General features: G+C 40.1%; 1 protein-coding gene across 6 annotated transcripts in view; it reads right to left on the bottom strand.

The window, feature by feature from the left end:
- Positions 1–22,161, bottom strand: part of ARHGAP22 (Rho GTPase activating protein 22) — a 400,236-nt gene that overhangs the window by 204,056 nt on the left and 174,019 nt on the right. For 2 of the 6 annotated variants that reach the window (XM_074296126.1, XM_074296128.1), the window contains exon 1: positions 2,370–2,593. The exons of the other annotated variants lie outside the window; for them this stretch is intronic. In XM_074296126.1, the coding sequence (XP_074152227.1) occupies positions 2,370–2,421 (52 nt within the window). In that variant the 5' untranslated portion in view covers positions 2,422–2,593. Of the gene's footprint in view, positions 1–2,369; positions 2,594–22,161 lie in introns of those variants that run through there. 6 annotated transcript variants of the gene reach the window in all.

The raw sequence follows: 22,161 nt of genomic DNA, 5'->3' as shown, positions 1-22,161 counted from the left end.
GAAGACTAGTGGATGAAGTATCAGGCTTGTATTTCAAAGGTAGGGAGGTTAAGCTCTGTTAAGGTTACAGCCACTAAAGTATCTTTCTGTTGTCCTGTCAATTTGATTGTAGATTCATTCTTGTCATTTTTGCAGTATGCAAAACACTGGATGGCCTGCTCCAGGAAGATCCCCATATAAAACTTCAAGCTAAATAATTCAGCCAGATATAAAAGTAAAGGTGATAAGAGCAGTTGCTATCTTGGGGGTGGGGTGGGGTGGGTAGGTGAGGGATTGATTGCCTATCTTTTTCAAACCTCAAAATACTTAAAAAAAAAAAAAAAAGTCTGACTTCTTTCTGGTGTACTTTCTCATGAGCCTATTTGTCTAGGACTTCTGAGTAGGATTCAGCTCACACAGATGACCTTGAGAAGGTTAAAAATGAAAAGATGGAGTCTGCCACTTTCCTGACAAACAGAGTCACATTGATGGTTTACCTCTCTGGGAGTAATGTTCTTTTAATGTTAAATTAGTGGGTCTATTGCTCAGGGGACTTTTCCCTATCTGAGTCCACACATACACAGAAAAGGTGTGTGCCAAGGGATGTGATCTGCTTGATGATTTTAGAAGCTTCTACCAGTCACAGAAGGCAGGTGGATTGGAAAATATAATTCTAGTAATTCATTTGGGGGGAATTCTTGTGTCTACCAGAAAAAATACAGATACTTTAATGCAAATCCACAGGTGCCTCTGAAAACCAATTAGTGGTCATCCACAAGGAAAGTCTTCTCCTGATTAGTTTCCCATGAGAGCAATATTATGAATATAGGGCTGACCTTGAAAGCAGAGAGAACTGAGTTCAAGTCCTCCTCCAATACATACCAGCTTTGTGGCCCTGAGCAAACCGCTTAACCTCTCAGTATCTTCAAGCAATTCTCCAAAAAACACAATTAATTTATGGAAGACTTGTTGATTTGATTTGCATACATGGAGGGAGTCTGCATCCAAAAACCGAATCTCCACACTGGGAGCTCCCTATATCTACTAAGAGGTTCAGATATACCACCATCCTCCCCCCAATGATACTAGTGTGAACTGAACACTTTCAACTAGCTCTAAACATTGAGTCATCCTTGACCCTCATTCACCCTTAACTTTTGACTTAGCAGATATTTTTTATAAGTTTGACAAGAGGAATATTGCATCAATTTATATTAAAAACCACTTCTGACCCACGGTAGTAGTGTTCAGTCTTAGTTGTTTTGTTTTTTTTGTTTTTGTTTTTTTTGTTTTTTGAAAAGGACATGGGGGAATGTATCATTTCCCAAAGAACTCCAGAAACCCTGCAGAACAAGAGTTAAGCAGGACTCGCCATATGTCTGTACGGGGACAGACTATTCAAAGCCAAGGAGTATAGACAGGAAATCATAAAATGCAGCATCATAAGCATATTCCACTGTCTTTGGTCAGCATCCAACCTTGCTGCATTTCATATGGAGCTCCCCTCATTGGTTCAAAGGCAACTTTGGAAACCTCTGAGTCATGATCCCTTCTTCCAATTTTGTGACAAGATGAGGAGAGGAAAATTAATGACCCTCTCCTTCCCCTTGCAGATCAAGCCAAAACCAAAGCACTTTTAACTGAATGAAGTCTCCATTCAGCGGGATCAGCAAACCAAGGGCTCCAGGCCACTCCCCCTACTTTTTTTTTTTTTTTTAATTTTTCAAATTGGCAACTTGTAATAAGCGTGTGTGCAGAGGTGATGAAGGTCTGGGTTCTAGGTACCGGCATTTGAGTGAAAAAGAAAGATAAAATAGTTGTGTTTGTATGTGTAGAGGTGACTAAGGTTGGGTTTCTGGGTCTGAGATTTTAAGTAGTAAAGACACAAATCAAGGTCTGGTCCTTTACCCGAATTCCACCCGAGGCTCCCCAGTCCTAGGTGCAAAGGCTAGACTGCCAACTGGCCCTTCTCACTCATCTCACCAGGGTAAGAGAAGGGGGGAGGCGGGGAGGAGACCAATCAGTCCTGGAGGACTTTCAGTCCCCACAGAGAGCGCTCCAAAGTTGGGACAGTTCAAACAGCTGCCCAGAGCGGGCCCGGAACGGCGAAGCGCGGAAAGAGGCAGCACAAAGACTTGGAAGCAGCAAAGGGGAAAAGGAGGCAGGGAAGCTTTGCGCCCTGAGCCGGGCTCTAGAAAGACCAAGGCTCCCCAGGTTCCCAGCCGGGCTCTGGAGAGGCAACCAGCCCCGAAGTTCCCAGCGCCCGGAGCACGGCTCTGGAGAGGTCACTCAGTTCCCGAGGTTCCCAGCGCCCGGAGCCGGGCTCTGGAGAGGCAACCGGCCCCGAGGTTCCCAGCAGCGCGCAGCCACGTGGGGGAAAGGGAAGTTACCTTTGGATTCCCGCAGGTGTCCCTTCCAGTCTTTGCAGCAGCACAGTCCCATGGCCGAGCCGAGGTGCAGCGCCCCTGCCGAGTAGCCTTGGATCAGAGACTCATCTCCGCTGGTCCCCCGGGCAGAGCTGCGTCCTCACTGGAGCACCGTCCTCAGGCGCCCAGTTCCAAAGGCAGCATTGCAAGGGGTGCCTGCCAACAGGCTCTGCAAAGCGCTCCAGCCCCATGGCCAGGGTGAGCATCGCCACCCCCTCCCTCCACTCCCACCCCTACCTCCACCCCCGCCCCCACCCCCACCCTGGGCCCTGCAGCAGCTGGGGGCAGCCCCGTCTGCCCGGCCCGACAGCTTTCCCGGCTTGTTTTCCAACTCTCACCAACCCTCCAAGATGTGCATGCAGACCAGCTCCCCTCCCTGCCAAGCTCTGCAAACATCCCCAACACAAACAGACCCTGCTAATCAATTTGAGAACTAGCAGATTGTGGCCTTGGGGATTCCGCCCCTATCTGCTCCTCTTGGCCAGGGCCCCAAGCCCAGCTCAGGCTCCTTGCATGTCCCTAGCTCTTCCTCGCCTATTAAACCTCCAGGACTTCTTAATTGTCACCTCTTTGAAGGAGGAAAAGGCCACCAGAGGGGGCTTTATGGAAGCAGCAGATGCCTGTTCTCATGGAGCCAGAGGGGAGCTTGACTGGCTCTGAATGTAAACTCTTAAGTGGGCATAAAAAGACCATTGAGCCTAATGCAAGATGCTGTTAGCAGAAGGGAAGGGAGCTATCACTGCTCTCTGCCTGCCCACATTAAAAGCGGGCTTCAAAGCAAACAAAAGCTCCTGCAGGCTCGCTGCAAATAAGGTCAGCAAGCACCCTAGGCTCTGATTCTCCCAGAGGTCAATTTGCCATGGTAGCAAATACTCCTCTGGTTCACTGAGCCATCCTGAGCTTCTTAATTGCAGTGCCCCTTACCCCTAGCACAATGGCAGGCAGAGGCAGCATTTGCCAGTTGACTTGCTTGGCAGTGAATCCCCATCAGCTCCCAGATCCCAAATGGACCTGACCAATGGTCTCAATTTCTTTAATTTATTTCCTACCTGTCAGATGCCGCTGGCTAGTCTTATCTTCCTTTTTGTCAAATGAAAACGAAACTTGCCATGCTGGGAAAGAGATGTGATAGCAACAGGTGAAGGTGGGGAGCCTTAGGTAAAGTTTCCAGGGACAGTGGAAGCTGAGCTGGAAGAGAGCCACAGGAGGCTCCCTCTTTGGGGTGCCAAACTGATAGGGCCCATCCCTAAACAGGAAGTTTGAAGGATCAGAGAAAGGGAAAAACCCAAAAACCAGAGCTCCTTTTAGCAGAATCAAGTCTTCCATCTTCTGCTCTGTCACAGCTCCCCAGGATGAAAGGTGCAAAGAGAGGCTGCATGGTCAGCATCCTGACAAAGCATTTTCAGTTAATGAAAATGAGGAAGAATTTTTTTTTTAAAAAGAGGAAGATACAAGAATACTAAAACGAAGCCAAATTTAGAGTAATTGTAATAAGCATTTTTGGTCCCAGAATATAGCTAATATACCATACCTTCCTCCTTTTGGAAGGAGTCAAGAATGTTGCAGATGATGCAACAGATAATTCAATATACCTTCCTTTTTTTTGGGGGGGGAGAAGGAAGACCAGGGGAAAATGATGCTTCAGAATGACTTTTATCTGTAATCTCATCAGTATAGAACAGGGATCATTAACCAATTTGTGTGTGTGTGTGTATGTGTGTGTATGAATCTTTTGGCAGAGTGGTGAAGCCCATTTTAAGAATAATGTTTTTAAGTTCACAAAATAATATTTCAAAGGAACTCAATCATATCAAAATAGTTATTAAAATATATCTGAGAAAAATAAACAAGGTTATGGAACCCCTGGTGGAAAGTTCCCAGTGAAGAACTCCTATTAGTGATGCAGACTGGCACCTGCCCTGTACCTTACTATCTTAGAGAATTGCTTGTGGATACTGAGAGATTAAATAATATTTACTCAGGGTCAAGTGGTCAGAGTGTGTGAGAGTGAGGGCATGAACCATTATGTTTCTGCCTTCAAGGAAAGCTCTAGGTTCAATAATGATCATAAGATGGTTAGATGGAGGGCTGAAAAGTACTGCAGAGGTCATGAAGTCCAAATCCTTCTTCAGAAGAGGACATTGTGGTCCAAGTTGATCAGATCACTTGCCCAATCTCACCCAGGTTTCAAGGGATAGAATTGGGCCAAAGATCCTCTGGTTTATATTCTTCAAATGACATTTATGTCTTACTTTAAGTTTTGCAAAGCACAGTATGTAGGTGTGACCCAGACTTGGCTGGACTTGATACCTAGTTTTAATGTGGAGGTGCCCCTGCCTGGCCTTTGGAGCATGTCTAGCTTGCCTAATATGCAGACCTGTTTCCTCTATCACATGAATAGGGATTGCCTCCTTTGATTGACTGATTGCCTATTCCCTTAAAACTGGAGAGATGAAGCAGGTCAGTTTTTTTAACTCCATTTTTTCTGGTGATTTTTTTTTTTTTTGGTCACTCTTATTTGCTGTGTTCAGAAAGTGAAGATCACAGTTCACCTACAGATAAGAGCCATGAACTGAATCAGTAAGAGAAGGATGCCTTCTTTTTCCTGCTTCTTATTTTACTTCAGCTTAGAGAAATAGACTCGTGGATGTTCGTTTCCATTTTTGTTCGTTCTTCTCAGTTTTTAGGTGTCATAAGTGATCCTCATGGAGCCTGGTTCAAATCATGATGACTTGGGAACCAGGATTGCCGGTAGGATTGTTAAACCAGAGAGTCTGGCATGGAAGTTGGAGTGCCTGGGTCTCTAGTCTCAAGTGGAACTGAGATTGTACCTGGTAAGAATTGAATTAAGCTTCCCCTTCTCAGAGCCTGAGGTGGTACCAAGCAGTGAGGAATTAGCCCTAGGATTCAGGAGTAAGGTTGCATGTTTGTGATAATTCCTTTTGAAGTAAACACTTTGGTGTAAAAGCCAATCTGACTATTAGTGAATAAATGGAACACCATCAATGGGGGGGCAGAGCCATTAGAGAGAGCCCAGATACCAGCCAAAACTCCTTAAGGGTGCTAGAGAACCATGAGGGAGGAATGAAATATAACTAACCTGGTCTTTAGGTGGTAAGGGCCAGGGTAGAATGTGTTACATAGGAGATTCAATCTAGAGCTAAAAAGGATTTCAGGGGCAAGCAAATCCAACCCCATTTTTACAAATGAAAAAATTCAAAACCAGAAAGATGAAATGACTTAATATGTCATAGATAGAAAGTGACTTGAAAGATTCAAACTCAGATTCTCCACCTCCAGAGCTAATACTCTTTTCTATCTCTTATGTATGAGGTCATTTAATACTTACCACCACTTTCTGAAGTACTATAATTATTTTACAGATGGGGAAATTGAAGTTTAGGGAGATTAAGTGGTTTGTTCTGGATTATGCAGCTAGCAAATGACAAAGACAGGATTTCGATTCATTTCTCCCTACTCCAAGACCATTATGCTATCCACTATCCAATGTTACTTTTATGCTTGTGTTATCAAATCATGGTATTGTTGGGTTTTTGTTTTTTGTTTTTGCTTAATTATTCCTCTCTTATAAGGGAAAGTTCACTACCAGTAGGAAGTGTATCATCTCCATTGACTGTGATATTAAAAAAACAAAAAAACCCAAAAGACCTTAATAAAACACATATTTGTTTAGGGAAAAAAAGAATGCAGAGAGATTAAGAATAGGCAAAACTCTGATTTTTGTTCCCTGCCAAGTCATTTTAAAACAGTTTTAGCACCAAGTAAGATCAGTTAGTCACAGTATGCTTAATGAGGCCTGAGAAATTCCAAACTTCAGCTCTCAGACCTTCCCAAATAGCATTTGCAGTGAGAGAGCCTCTTGACTGTTTAATATCCTGGGCTAACGTTTCCAAAGCAAAAAATTCATAGCTTTCCCATTGTAGTAACACTCGTTTATCTTTCTTAGAGGAAGTTACAGAACAGGCTGGTTTTGAATGAGCCTATTAGACAGAATCAAGCTCCTCACTGAACAGTTTAAATATATTTGAGAATATACAATGTCCAAGAATAATTCAAAATTGAGTCAACTTCCCTGCACTGGTACATCCAGCCAGGCTGGAAAAAGCAAGGAAAGGTCTCACCTATGGTATCACATAGTGTTTTATATGTCTCTATTTTTTAGGTCATTATACATGTGTCTTCATTGCTTGGTTAAATTTTAAACTCCTTGAAGCCAGAGCTCATTTCCTTTATTTCTTTTACATTTTGCAGTTGGATACCCAACAACTTGCTGAATTAGTAGATGCATGACCCAGACCTTCTACAGTCCTAAGCTGTAGCTTTGTTTCATGAGATTTCATCAGGGCAGGGAACTTATCCATTGCTAGGCCATAGTCAGACTTTTCCATATTGATAAGATCTATTTACTGGTAGGGTTACCTTCAACTTATAATGAAGCATCAGAGAAAACATAAATGGATATTTGTGTTTTGTACCAAAATGACATCATGAGGTTGGGCTTAACTTATAGTGTGTCTGACTATGGCTGATCAGACCAATATGAGCTTGGAAGACTCAGCTAGTTGAGCAGACACAAATTGTTTGTAGGAACACTTGGAGTTGGAGATGTCGCTAAATTTTTATATCTCATGTTTCTTTTGCGAATAGTTATAATGAATGGGGGGCATCACCAGTCATCTTGATCTACATCTTGCCACTGGATTTTGATATTCTGGAGGAAAAAGTAAGGCTCATGACTTTACACATATCTGCTTCACTTAAATCCAGTTCACTTTCAAGTCAAGACATTACCCTCCTGATGTCATTGGCCCTCTTCGAGAATGAGGGACGAACAATAACAATAATGAGTAATCATTTAAAGAATAAGCTAAAACCAGTGTTGCACCAAGAAACCAAAGAAGTGTTGTATCAGTCATATATAACTGCAATGACCTTATTATAATGGTAGAAGCAAATAAATGTTAGAGTCAAGTTAGAGTCTGATTTCAGTTGGAATGCTTAGTGGTCTCCATGAATGTTATCTGAGAAAACTGCCCTTTACTTACTTATCTGGTTGCCAGGAAATAAAGAGCTGAAGACTGACATCAGGGGTCAAACTCAGATAAAGAGAAGACAAGAATTTCATCCAATTTGAAGAACAGATTATCACACCAAAGGAAGAGCTGGACATTAGAAACTTTGAGTTCGCTTCATACCCTGCTTGTATATCAAGGCTGGAAGATGCCCCTGCATGACATAGGCCCAGGGAGAGGCACTGGATTTACTCTTTGACCATGGGACAAATGCCTTCCTCTCTAGAGCTCAGTTTTTCTTATCTGGAAATTGAGGAGTCTTCTAGCTCAAAATCTATAATCCTACGATTTTCCTCCTCTTTTTTCCTTTTCAATCATACTAAGAAATGAGATGTATCCCCAGCACATAGCAGAGGGCCTGAAACATGGTAGGTGTTTAATCAATGCTTGTTGATTGATTGACAGAAATAAAGAGAGGGGACAATGGTAGCACCCTAGGGGAACGTTTGTATAGTGAAGATGAATCCATCAGGCACTCAACAGAAAATGCTGAGACTTCAAGTAGTCCATCCTCTGCTTTGTGTGACCCCCTCCTCCACCAGCTCAAACCTGAGCCTGGTAATTATGGACTGTGTACACTGCATATATGGATGAGTGTATGAATAGCATGCTATGTTAGCCTGTGGAAGGGTAATGATACCCAGAGCATTCATAATTAACAGACTGCTGAGTGAATAAATGCTGGAAAATTAGGCTTCTTTTGACTCTGCCCCAGCCTCTCTGCTCATGCGGTCTTTTCTATTGACATAATACAGGGAGTTGCTAATTCTTGTCTTGTCAAGTCTTGTTGATTGCCCCTTTACAACATCTCACATCAATCACTTTTTCTCCACGTACTTATCCACATTTCAGACACTCATCATTTCTTGTCCAGACTATTGCAAAGCCTCCTAATAGCTCTCTCTGCATCCAGCCTTTCTTCTAATTCATCCTCCACACAACCACCAAATTAATATCCCTGAAACATAAACCTATGAAGCTTCAGTGACTCCTGATTGCTTCTAAAATAAAACACAAAATATGTTGTTTTATTTTGTTTAGCATTTAAAGAAAAGCTGGCCTCTGACACTTGATCTATGCGAGGCAAGTCACTGTTTGCCTCAGTTTTCTTAACTGTAAAATAGGATAATAAAATGATGATAATAATGAGATATGCCCTAGGGTTGTTGTGAGGGTCAGATGAGATAATATTTGTAAAATGCTTAGCATTGAGCCTATAGTAGGTGTTAAATAATTACTTTTTCCTGTCCTCCTTCCTTCCTCCCCTCCCTCCCTTCCCTCTCTCCCTCCCTTCCCTCCCTCCCTCCCTCCCTCCCTCCTTCCTTCCTTCCTTCCTTCCTTCCTTCCTTCCTTCCTTCCTTCCTTCCTTCCTTCCTTCCTTCCTTCCTTCCTTCCTTCCTTCCTTCCTTCCTTCCTTCCTTCCTTCCTTCCTTCCTTCCTTCCTTCCTTCCTTCCCTCCTCTTTCCCTCCCTCCCTCACTCCTTCCTTCTTTCTTTTTTTCCTCACTAGTACAAGATCAATATGACTACATAGGGGCATCAGTTTCTAGAAGACTCATAACTAGGAATTTTTAAATCTGACACACATGCAATTGAGGGACTGAGAATGAAGGAAGGTAGTGACCGAGAAGACAATTTCGGCAGTGCTGCATTTCATCCCACAGAGATTCTGTCTGCAGATATAAAATGCCCTGCAATGATACACTTAGAGGGACCTTCTGGGGTCAGTCATGCAAGCAAAGGAGACAAGAGACATGAGCATGATTGTCAGATTTCCAAGGAAGCTCCTTTCCATGTCAGTGCCCTGGACCAAGCTCAGGATGCTGTGAGATAGTTAACTCTTCAACTTCCAAGAGCCTTGAGCCTGTTACAAGTTGTGCTTACATTGTTATACAGATTGGGGGGGATTCTTGAGCTTGAGAGGCTCACTACTCCAGAGTTGTCCAAATGGCACTAAAGCACCAGGAAGTTTTATTGATATCCATCAATCAACACCAAAGCATGATACTAAGGATCTGGATATATCTTTAATATCTTAAGCGTACTGGCACTTCCTCCCTCCTTGATTACCCACTTCCCTTTCCCTTTGAGGTGCCCTGGGCATCAAGATTGCATGATATGACTGATATGTCTACTGCTACATCTTTCCTGACTTCCCCAGCCCACTTTGTATATACCACCTGCTAGTCCAATTAAGGAGACAGCTTGAGTGTAGGGGACAGAGAATTGACCTCTGGATGGGGGGTTCACGTCCTAGCACGGGCACACACTGGCTATGCCATCACAGGCAAGACAACCTCTCCGTGCCCTGGACCACTGACTAAAGGCTACAAGTTGCCCACTCACAGTTCAAGAACAGATTTACTCATTACAAATTCCTATACCCGGTGAAATTAAAGTTATGGTTTTAAAAACACTAGTTGATCTTCTATGTATTGTTTCCCTAAGTTAGATGGTACGCTCCATGAGTGCAGGATCTTTTGTGCTTTTCCCATGCCTGGCTTGTAGGTAGGTGATCAACAAATATCTAATGGAAGATCCAATGGGTAATTTCCATGTCTGTGGAACTCCCTTGGGGTTATGGAATCAGTAAGCTCAGAGCATTAAGACAGAGAAGGGATCTTAGTGATTGATCATGTAATCCAACCTCCCTCTTTGCAGAGAATTTACCAAGAGGCCTGTCACTCCCAAAAGGACGGCAAACGACAAAGCTGGGATTCCAAAACAGATCTTAGGATTCCAAACCCAGTGTTCTCTCTACTATATTATGTTGCCCTCCTCTAGCCTATTACTAAGTAAAATCCATATTATGCCTTCACAGCATCAGCTTTCAAGCTTTTTGGATAGCTGCCAAGTTTGTATGAATGGAAAAAAAACTCAGTTGAAACCATTCAATTATTAAGGGTCTGCTTCAAGTGACCAGGGTAAGTGTACCTCTCAGATTCAATTTCTGACAACTTTACTGATATTCTGGATTTATTTTTTAGAGCAAATTGCCTAGAGCTGGACTTCAGAGATTATGGGAGGATCCAAGAACAGATGAAATAGAGCATCTATGATTTGTCACTGCTGTTTCCCTCATTGATCTTTTAATTATTGAAAATACTACTAACCATTCCAGCCCAAAAGCTGGTCAAGAGAGGTATTGCCGGCACTTCCAGGAGACTTGGGATGGAAAATGCCATCCGCATTGTGAGACACAACTATGGAGACTGAATGTGGATTGAAACGCTATTTTCATCTTTATTGTCTGTTTTTTCTTTCTCATGGCTTTTTTTTTCCTTTTGGTTTGATTTTTCTGCACAGCACAACTAATATGGAAATATGTTTAAAAGAATTGTATACATTTAACCTAGATTGGATTGCTTGCTCTCTTGGGGAGGGGGGAGGTAAAGAAGGGGAGAAATTTGGAACCCAAAGTCCTACAAAAATGAATGTTGAACACTATCTTTACATGTATTTGGAAAAATAAAAGACTATTGAAAATTTTTTTTAAAGAGAGACATTGACACACTGTAATATATAAAGAGGGTAACATTGTATAAGATAAAAAGGTTTATATGGCATAATTTTGGTCCTAAATATTAATTGTGAGGCATTCATTCTGTCCTTCTTAGCTCCATTTTTTTCTCCTTTTAGACTTTCTACCAAACCCTGGCCTTGGTGTAAGCTTGATTTTCACTCTTATGATAAATTTAGTTGCTCAGGATGTCGCTTGTCTCTGGGATTTGCTTCTCCAACCTACTCTCCTAGGTCCCTGCTCCTTGAGGAGAGACTTTTACAAGATTTACAAATTTGTTCAAATGTGACCACATATAGGAATATAACAGAGTTTCTCCACCTTCCAAAAAAACTAATCAGACAGGGCCAAACTACCATGATGTCAATGACAACCTAAAACTCAGTCCTAAGACTTGGACGTGATAACTATGTTGTCTTGGAGCTATTCTTTTGTATACACTTTCCCAGATTCAATTTTTACCAAACCTGGGACCTTTATGCCCTTCTAGGTTTAGAGATAGAATATAGTAAAGGACCTTGGGATCATACCATATGATGGTCAGTTGAAGGGATTAGGGACTTTAAACTGGAGAAGAAAGGATTGAGGTGGGGCAAAGTAGCTTCCTTCAAGTATTTGAAAAGCTGTCCTATGGAAAAGAGATTATATTTAGCCCCAGAGGGCAGAACTATGTTCAATGGTGGAAACTGCAAAAAAGCAAATTTGTGATTGATGATGGGTTGGGGAGAAGAGGGTTGGGGAACTTTCTAAAAAAGGAGAGTTGTCCAAAAGTGAAATGGGTGATGGGAAGATAGTGGGTTCTTCTTACTCTAAGTCTTCAAACAGTAGCCCAGATGAACCCCTGCTCTGTTTGGTAGAGACAGAATTTTTGTTCAGGGATGAGAGCAGATAGCTTATGAAATTGCTCCTAGCTCCGGATTCTGAGATGCTGTGAAAGTTTTTGGAATGATAACAAGACTACAGAGTCAGATAGAAAGATCAGGTTTCTTTATGATTTAATATGGGATTCCCCATTCATTTATTGATTCATTCACTCATTTGGCAAACATGAATTCAACACTAAGCATGCTGGGACTTACTACTATACTATGGTTGTTTTTCAGTCTCAGCTGGCTAAATTAAAATTGGGCATGAATGAAGACCTTCTTATTGATGAGGCTGTTAACACTAAGGGATCTGACACTCTTTTTTGGGTCCTTTTAGAGAGTACTCTCTGCAGGTATACTATTCCCCACCCAGTCCCTTGATTCTGGCCCCAAGGATTACATAGATCCATAACTAGGATAGGGTGACTGGGGCTTTTTTCTAGTGTAGTAAAATTCAAATGGGTTCTCTCATGGAGCCACATCAATTTATTTGGTGGAAGGTTTTGTATCATTTTCTCCAAATGGCAAAATTGTGAATTATAATTCTGAGAGGAGAGTATACCTTTTGGTCTCCCCAGATGTGCTGTGAAATATTTACAGATGCCATGGGATGGAGAGAAGCATATTTTATTTTATATAGAATATAATAAGATTACGCCTTTCTTCATTGGTCAATTAGTTCCTTGAAAGACAGGATCACAGAATGTCAGATCTCTTTGCTTTAAATCCCTTCCCACCCTTGCTCCCAGAAGCTTTTAGCATTGATATACTAGATGATGATGATGATAATGAAAGAAAGAAAGAAAGAGAGAGAGAGAGAGAGAGAGAGAGAGAGAGAGAGAGAGAGAGAGAGAGAGAGAGAGAAAGAGAGAAAGGAAAGGAAAGGAGAGAAAGAAAGAAAGAAAGAAAGAAAGAAAGAAAGAAAGAAAGAAAGAAAGAAAGAAAGAAAGAAAGAAAGAAAGAAAGAAAGAAAGAAAGAAAGAAAGAAAGAAAGAAAGAAAGAAAGAAAGAGAGGAAGGTTCAAGTTTAAAAGCTCTAATTTGAAAATGTAAATCAAGAGGCCTGGTGGGTTTTGCAGAAATAATGAACAAATATTTATAATTTCTGGATTTTCTAATTTAGAATACAGAATACAGGGGCAGCTAGATGGCGCAGTGGATAGAGCACCAGCCCTGAATTCAGGAGGACCCGAGTTCAAATTTGGTCTCAGACACTTAACACTTCCTAGCTGTGTGACCCTGGGCAAGTCACTTAACCCCAGCTTCAAAAAAAAAAAAAAAAAAAAAAAATAGAATACAGAATACAGAAAGTTTATATGCGTAATCTATTATTCCTATGGAATTGTTAGATTCTGTATTGATATTTTTCATCAAATATCTTTAAAAAGTTCTGAAACATGGGCCTTTCCAGTAAATTCCTAAAATACAATTGAATTCCATCATCCTCTGACTCAGTCATATGTGGATGTCAGCATGCTTCTCAAAACCTGGCTTCATGAAATTAGTATTATATGCTATTCTCCAATATTTTGAGGAGCTATCATTTCATTTAGTGTGGTTATGCTCTCCACCAAAAATAACTGCAACCTAGACTTCTATTTTGTGGTACACAAAACTAGTACACAAACTTCCACAGTTGCTGTGACAGAAAATTCATGTCCTTGGGGTCAACTGAATGGTAGACCTCTTCAGTACTGGTGAAGTTGACCTTTGGACACTCAAAATGCCATCTATTTGAATAAACTCAAAGTCAGAATCTTTCCAGCTTGGTAGAAACTGCCAGGACATTTCAGGCCTTAAAGGGCATTCATTTCTACACTGAAGCTTCTTAAACTGTGAGTCGCAATCCAGTATGGGGTAACTGAATGTGAATGTTGCAAAAAATTTGGCAACAGTAAAAGATATCAAATATTCCATGAAAATTTAATGCTTTATGTAAAAATAAACCTCCATCTTATTGGTATGAAATTTCTTTCATCTTTAATTAATTTAATAACATTAAATGTTTAGCAAAATTATATGGTACATATATATACATATATGTACCATATATAATACATATGCCATATGTATACATGTAAACATATACTGTATGTAAATCAATTGTTTAAAAAATAAATTTCTTTATGATTTATTATCAGTAAATATTTGATTTATATACCTATTTTATATACCTATATACCTGGGGTCATGTGAAAATTTAAATTTTTAAGAGATCATGAGGGGGAAAAGTTTAAGAAGCCTTGTTCTATACAACATCAAGGCAAGAGAGTATGATGTCAATAGAAATATGTATATATATACACACCCACACCCACACATACATTATTGGCCTGTACTTTCTCCTTTTCCAAAGCACGTCTTGCTTTCTGACTTGTAACAAAAGATGGTATATATGTCATGTCTGATTCTCAGATCTATCTATCCAATCTGAATCTCTCTGCTGACTTCTATTCTCTCAAATCCAAATATCTATTGGACATCTTGAAATGTATGTCCTGAAAACATCTTAAACTCAACCAAAATTAAATTCAATCTCTTTCCCCCAAAATAATCATCCCTTTCAATTTTTGCTATTACTGCCAAAGAAACCACCATCCTCCCAAAGGAACGGCGTCCAGGCTTACAAACTAGATCCATCCTTGACTCCTCATGGTCTCTTACCTTGCATATCACTCTATTCCTAAGGCCTGCCAATTTTACCTTCAGGACATTTCTTATCTGTGCCTCCTTTCTTTCCTCTGACACTGCCATCCCTAGTGCAGGTCCTCTTCCACTCATCCTTAGACTATTGCCAGAGAAATTCTATTGCCTCTCCAGTAACTCCCTTCATTCAGCTGTCAAGGTAAAATTTTTTTCCAGGTTAAGTGACCTGCCCAAGGTCACAGGCAGAAAGTGTTATGTGTCTGAGGCCAGTTTTGTCTTTTTTTTTTTTTTTTCCCTTTCCCCTGAGGCTGGGGTTAAGTGACTTGCCCAGGGTCACACAGCTAGAACGTGTTAAGTGTCTGAGACCAGATTTGAACTTGGGTCCTCCTGAATTCAGGGCTGGTGCTCTATCCACTACCCCATCTACCTGCTCCAAGGTGATCTTTCTAAGGCACCTTGCTCAGTAACTCCAGTGGCTCCCTATCACCTCCAGTGGCTCCCTATCACCTCCAGAATAAAATTCTTAACCCTCTGTTTGTTGTGATTCATTAGCCTTCCATTGTCCGTTCTCACCTTTTCAGGCTTCTTACATTCTATACCAATCATATTCCTTGTTCCTTTTCTTGCCTCCATTCTCCCCAATCCCTCTTAATTCTAGTACCTTCCTTCTGTTGATCATTTCTACTGTATCCTGCCTCTACCTTGTTTGTACAAAGTTGTTTGCATGTTGTCTCTTCCAGTAGACTGTAATTTAAATACTTATTGAGAGCAGGAACTATCTTTTACCTTTCTTTGAATCCCTAAGGCTTAACAAGATGCCTGGCACACAATAGGCACTTAATGAATGATTGTTGATTGAGTTTGTTGATTGATAGAATGGGAAGAATGGAACAATAAAAATGGTAAAAGTGACAAAATCAAAGAAATTAAAATTAATACAAATGAATGTTCTGTCATTATTCTAGTAGAAAGAAATCGTTAAAAAAGTTTTTACACTGGATATTTTGGCAGTTTTGTAAATGGTAGCTAGGTAGTGCAGTGAATAGAGCATAATGGACTTGGAGTCAGGAAGCCCTATTTCAAATGGGACCTCAGACACCAGCTGTGACAAGTCATTTAATCTATGTTTAAGTCAGGTTCCTCATCTGCAAAATGGGGATAATATGGCACCTATCTCCCAGGAATATTGTGAGGATCAAGCGAGATAATAATTGTAAAGTACTTAGCACTTAGTAAATTACTTAGTAATTAGTAAAAAAAAATACTATATTACTGGTATCCAGTAAGTGCTACATGTTTATTATTATTATTATCATTATTATTATTAAATTCTCAACAAGGGAGCTAGGTGGCTCAGTGGTTAGCATGCTAATGTCTTCCTGAGTTCAAATCCAGTCCCAGACACTTGCTATCTGTGTGAGTCTGGGTAAGTCACTTAATTCTGTTTGCCTCAGTTTCCTCATCTGTAAAATGAACTGAAGAAAGAAATGGCCAAACTTCTTCAGTATCTCTACCAAGAAAACGAAGTCATGAAGAATAAACACGACTGAAACAAATTGACAAAAGCAAACATTATCTTTCAAGCACATGCAGCCTATTGCAATGGTAAGAGTACTGAATTTAGTCAGAAGACCTGGATTCAAATCCCCTTTTTACTTGTGTGATCCATAGCCAAATCCCTCAATCTTTCTGAGCCTAAGTTTCCTCATTTGTAAAATGGGGTAGTTGGACTAGATAGCTCCCAATATCCCTTTCAACTTTAAATGTATGAAAGTGTACATATATACTCTCATATATATTTCATTTTTAAAACTATCTCACTTTAAGAATGCAGCATATTTGGAGGTAGCTTCTAGCCATTTTGGTATTAGAGTTAGCTAAAAAAAATTAGCATTAGTTCCATCCCAAGAAAACAGAATAAGAGAAAGGATTTACTTGATGGTATTAAAAAGAATGTAGTTTTGGATAGGCGTGTATTGTTTTGAAATATTTTCAAAGCATCTTGGACTGTTTTTCTGTTCAAATTGTTTTTTTACTTGGGAAGAATGAATCCCTACTTCCCAAAGGTCCGAATTCTTTTCAAAATACATAATCCCCCAACCTAAAGAGATTCAAAACTTAGGATAAAAGGCCTTCTCTTCCTGCTGTTTACTACAATGTATGGGCAGCTGGGTTCTCAAAACTGGGCAGGGGATATACTCTCAAATGCCATACTTTACCTTGCCTATGTAAGTCTCAGTATGAGGCCCCCTTAATGTTCACAATGGTTATCAGTGCGTGTCAACCGAGGCATGGAGCCCCAAAGCAGGGACCTCAAGATACATGACCATGTCAAAGACCAGTTTGTTCATCAACATAAGAGAGAAGGACCCTTAACCACAATGGATACTGTTCAAAGAAAGAATGTGTCTGGAACTCTGAATTCCCACAGAGAAACACAAGGGAAATCCCTGGGGAGAAATTCTTGGTTAACATTTTTCTTGCACTTAATGTGGCCTAACACCATTGAACTCAGCCAGCTTGTGCCCAATTTAGTTATTTTATAAATCCCACTGTCCTTGCCCCTCCCCAGTGCTCCTGTTTTCTGAATCAAGGCATGTTACCATGAAGGAATGAAGGGCAGTGTTATTGAAACGCACAAGTTCGCTGGGATTTGGGGTAAGGGTTGAAGCTCCTGCCATCACTTTACTCCATCCTGTTTTGCTCTTGAATGCAGACTTTTAATTCTTCATAAAAAATGAGACCAGTTTTCAAAACCCTTGGTGTTCTAGGCATCCAACAGATTCAGGGAAGTTTCAGGTAATTGGGTTAGGAGACTATTGTGTTAAATTTAAAGGTAGAGATCATCCTAAATACTCTTGGGACCCTGTGTTGGCTGGATGCCTTGTATGACCATGAGAATAGATCCAGAGAGATGAAATGATCTTTATATTTAAGCAGTAGAAAATACAAGCCTAGAATTGCCTACTCTGAGGAAAATTGGATATTTATTTAGTTATCCATGCAGGTTCTCCTGTAATTTTTCTATTTCTTAAATGTGTTTAGCCTTTTACTAAAATCTTTGCCTACTGAGATGGCTCTGTGAAGATAAATACTGCTTGGTGAGTGCTGCTCAGTTCTAGTCATACACAGGTCTTAAACTATGATTAGTCCCTATAAGTTAGCCCCTGAAATTCCATCTCTGCCATGAACGATACTGGTATACCTCTCATATCATAATTATCACTCCTTCAGTGGGTTGTCTCACATCTATGTGCCAGGATACTGATAAGCCTAGGTTCCCCACCACACAGCTATATTTCAAACTCTTATAAGGTCACAGGAATAATCCTGATGTGTTTGACAGAAAGAAAAGTAAAGATTATACTCTTCCTATTCATTCCTGTAACTCCTGGACCCCAATTGATGTGATTCCTGTACACATAAAATAGTCAGTTACAAGGATGATGAATTTTTACTAAACTTAATAGCAAAAATAATAATTATGCCATCACTTTTTTTCATAAAGCAAGTATAGGAATAGATAGCAAGTATCATAATCTACACAAAAAAATACCCGAGTCACACTTTTTAATCAATATATACAAATATGAAGGAGAATCGTACAAATTTATGGAAATCTAGCATGACAACCTGTGTGTTTGGGGCAATTCACAACTCTGGGGACTTGATCATCTTGTTCCTTTCATTAATAACCTATGCCATGTGAATCTGATTCTTTGGTAACTGTTCCCTTTTGGTCCTTAGCATGTTCCTAATAAACAAACCTGTTTTTTAAATATTCTTGATCTGATAAAACAGTGATACTTTTAAACTTATACTCCACCTTTTTTTTGGAAAGGATTAATGTTTCCTTCTATCATCACTTTATTCCAGCCTGTTTTACTCATGAATGCAGACATTTAATTCTTCATAAAGAACAAGACCAGTTTTCAAGGCCTTGCTGTCCTAGGCATCCAACAGATTCAGGGAAGGATCAAGTAATTGGGACACTGTTATGTCAAATTTAAAGTTGGAGATTGTCCTAGATACTCTTGGGATCTTGTGTTGGCTGGATGCCTTGTATGACCATGAAGATAGATCCAGAGAGATGAAATGACCTTTATTTTTAAACAGTAGAAAGTACAAGCCTAGAATTGCCTATTCTGAGGAAAATTTCTAGTTTTTAAAAGGGGAATTAGAAAGTGTTACACTATTACAGTGACAAACAATTCTGATTTTAGAGAACTACAGAATTCTTCAGGTTTTAGAGAACTACTCAGAATTCCTCTCTGGGCAATACAAACAAGCCCACCCAGCTCCTTATTCAGCAGGATACTTACTGGGTTGTTCAGTTAGATTCATTTCTTAAAGCAACTGTCTTTTTTCCCTTTCCTAACCCAATGGTCTCAAACGGAGAAGCCTTCAAAAGGAGAAGCCTTTTATCAAACTGTATATGGGTTTAATGGGTAATAACTGAATTCAGCTCTCTTCCAGTGAGCTTGAGCCTTTCACCAGCCAATCAACAACACAGAATACAGTAGCTGAAGCTGACATTCCTTCCTCCTGTTATTAAGTTAGTCTTTTTATTATTAACTCTTCAGTTTTCTTAACTCTGCTCCCTCAACTGGTTTTTTCCTTTTCTCATTTCTTCAATACACTCAATGACTCAAAGAGCATTTTCTGATGCTCATTGACTCATCTTGCCCTTATAATGTAAGACTCAAGGAATTTACCTTTCTATCGGATGTAAAGTTAATAGATCTTATTTAATTATCCTATTTGATTTACAACTTTATGAGGCTTACCCTCTTAAATTCTAAAAATAATAGTATGCAAATTAAATTAGAGTTCACAATCAGTCATTTCTTTGTCCTTAAGCAGGTCTTCCAAGTTCTTTATATGGCATTTATAAAAGACTGTAATCAAATTCTGTCTGAAAAACTTTTAAAAATAAAATCTATTCTTTCTCCCCCCTTTTGCAACCAAATGGTTTATATGTAAAGGAGACAATACCTTACAGCTTTCACAAAATTACTTGGTTTTTTTTTTTTTTTAGCTAAAGTTCATTTTCTGATTGGTTTATTTTTCCCCCATTCAACAACCAATTGCTCAAATAGGAAAGATCTTATGTGTATTTTGTGCGTTTTTATATGATGATATAATCCCTGAGGTCCATTTTAATTCTAATATTTTCTTGGAAATTACTATGATATCTGGGAAATGCTGAATTTGGAATGAAGAGATCTGGGTTCAAATGCTGCCTCTATTCTTTATTACCCAGGTGATCTTGGACAAGGCATTTTACTTCCCTTATCTTTAAAATGGAGTTGACTAAATGATTTCTAACATGGCTTCTAGCCCCACAGCTGTGTTTCAGTGTGAATCATCATAATTGTTGGTTATTGTACCACAAAGAAGGCAACATGCTAGTATTTGTATGTGGGGATGGGGGTGCTAGGAGTGGTGTGAGGCTGTGTTGTGTGTGTATGTTTGTGATCCTCATCTTGACTGCAAGAAGCAGAGGGAATGAAAATCCTTACCCTTAGCACTTAGAATTCCAGGATTTAACTTTCCATTTGAATAAAACAGACCAGATGAAGACAAAACAAAACAAAAAAGTCAGAGAAAGCAAAATAAATATTTCCAAGCTTCTTGAAGTTTTTATATTTGGCTCAAATGTTGAGAACTGATTGGAGGGAATCATTTTTCAATTAGTTCCAAATTTAGGGAAATTTTAAGTTACTGAGGTCAGCCCCTGGCACGTGTTTTTATATTGGACCAGCAGCCTTGGACGTAAGTTCTCACAACATGATTGAGCTATGGGCTCTCACTCCAGCTGAGTCACTGACTTCCTGGCTGACTTTCCTTGGAATCATTTTCCTGTCTCTGCTTTGCAGAATAGAGCAGTAGTGTTCACCCCTATCCAGCCCAGAGAGGTATCTACAAAGGAAGAAGCAGAAAAAGGGTCCCAGTTGGACACAGAGCTTTCTGAAGATTTCTTTTCCAAATCTGCTCTGCTCTTAGAGATGAGAGCTGGATCATGGGAGTGGAAGGCTGTCAGTGTCTCTGGCTCTTACTGCTCACTCCTACTTTATGATCTGTTTTCTTTAGTGCTGCCTTTAGGCCTATTTACTGTCTATTTCCTATCTTCCAGATGATGGCCATACAAACAAAATTGGGCTCTGCCTTTTATTATGTCCCATATGTATATAAACTTCACAGCTCCAACAACTGAGGCACTGGGTTCAGGGGGCTGATTGTGCAGACATATCTTTGCAGTAGCATATTGTTCTTCACTTTTAAAAAATCATTTTAAAATCTTTCCTGAATGTGACAGTTTGGTGTGGGAGCAGCACCCAGCCTTCTGAAAAGAAAACAAAATGAACTGTGGTTTGCCCTGAAGAAAAGCACACTCCAGTCTCCTGTCCATCTGTCATGGGCTCATCAGCAGACACCTTGCTAACAAATGAACTGATGCTGTCAGGATGACTGCTGGCAATTTTAAAGGGGGAGGAAATTTGTATGAATATTGCTTTAGTTGGCTTCAATTCAGCAGACACTTATTAAGCACCTACCATATTCTTGATCCTGGGGATAGAAAGATGAAAAATGACTTACTAACCTGGAGGCAATATGGTAGAGTACAATTGTGCTGAAATTATAGTAAGAGGGCCATATCTGCTACTGATTTCTATTCTCTAGGTCTCAGTTTCTCATCTGGAAAATGAGGAGGTTGGAAATGCCTTCTGAACTGTCTATAATCTTAAGGTTCAAATCCAACTATGTTATTCATTAGCTATATAGTTCTGAGTGAATTGCTTAACTCTGCCTCAGCTTCCTCATCTGTAAAATGGGCTGGAGAAGCAAAAGGCAAATTACTCCAATATCTTTGCCAAGAAAACTCCAAATGGGATTGTGGAAGGTGGGACATGAATGAAACACTTGAACAAAAACACCTGTGCGACTTTGGATAAATCCCTTCCTGCCTAAAATATATCATCAGTAAAATGAGGAATTGGGGTTAATGACCTCTAAATCCCTTTCAGTTGTCTATGATCTATGACTCCATGTTTCTTGACCCAGATAAGCATTTAATCTAATGGGAGAATAAGCATAAAAAATGTAGAGAAATATGGTATAAGAAAGGTAAAGAAAATCTGTGGAAGAAGAAATTGAATACATCCAGGGGAAGGGGAATGACGGTTTGTGGCAAGTTAGCTGAGCCTTGAAAGAAGAGAATGACCTTATCAGGCATGGGGGTGGATGGAGCAGATTCCAGGTAGGGGGGACAGCTGGGATGAAGGCACTCAAGCAGGAGAGAAGCAGATGCAATCAGGAGACAAGGAGTTTATACCTTATCTCAGTATAAGCCATAGGACACCACTGGGAGGAAACCAAGGGAATACCACGGTTAGCTTTGTGCTTCAAGTCAAGGCCTTGAGTTATCAAATGTCTTGTTCCATCAGTTGCTCAAAAGGAATGCCCATTACTTTCTACATGAATCTCACTCCAAAATCATTGTTTTTAGGATGAATAAAGTGCATTCTCTGCTCTGTAGTTAGACTAATAGGGATCTTAGCTTGGCTAATTCCCCAGATAATCCCTCTGGGCCTCAGATTCTCCATCTATGAAGCAGAAATGAGACTAGTTG

Source organism: Sminthopsis crassicaudata, chromosome 2 (assembly GCF_048593235.1).
Source record: "Sminthopsis crassicaudata isolate SCR6 chromosome 2, ASM4859323v1, whole genome shotgun sequence".
Classification (NCBI taxonomy): Eukaryota; Metazoa; Chordata; class Mammalia; order Dasyuromorphia; family Dasyuridae; genus Sminthopsis; species Sminthopsis crassicaudata.
The sequence above is the reverse complement of the archived record's forward strand: the minus strand, read 5'-3'. Positions and strand labels throughout refer to the sequence as shown.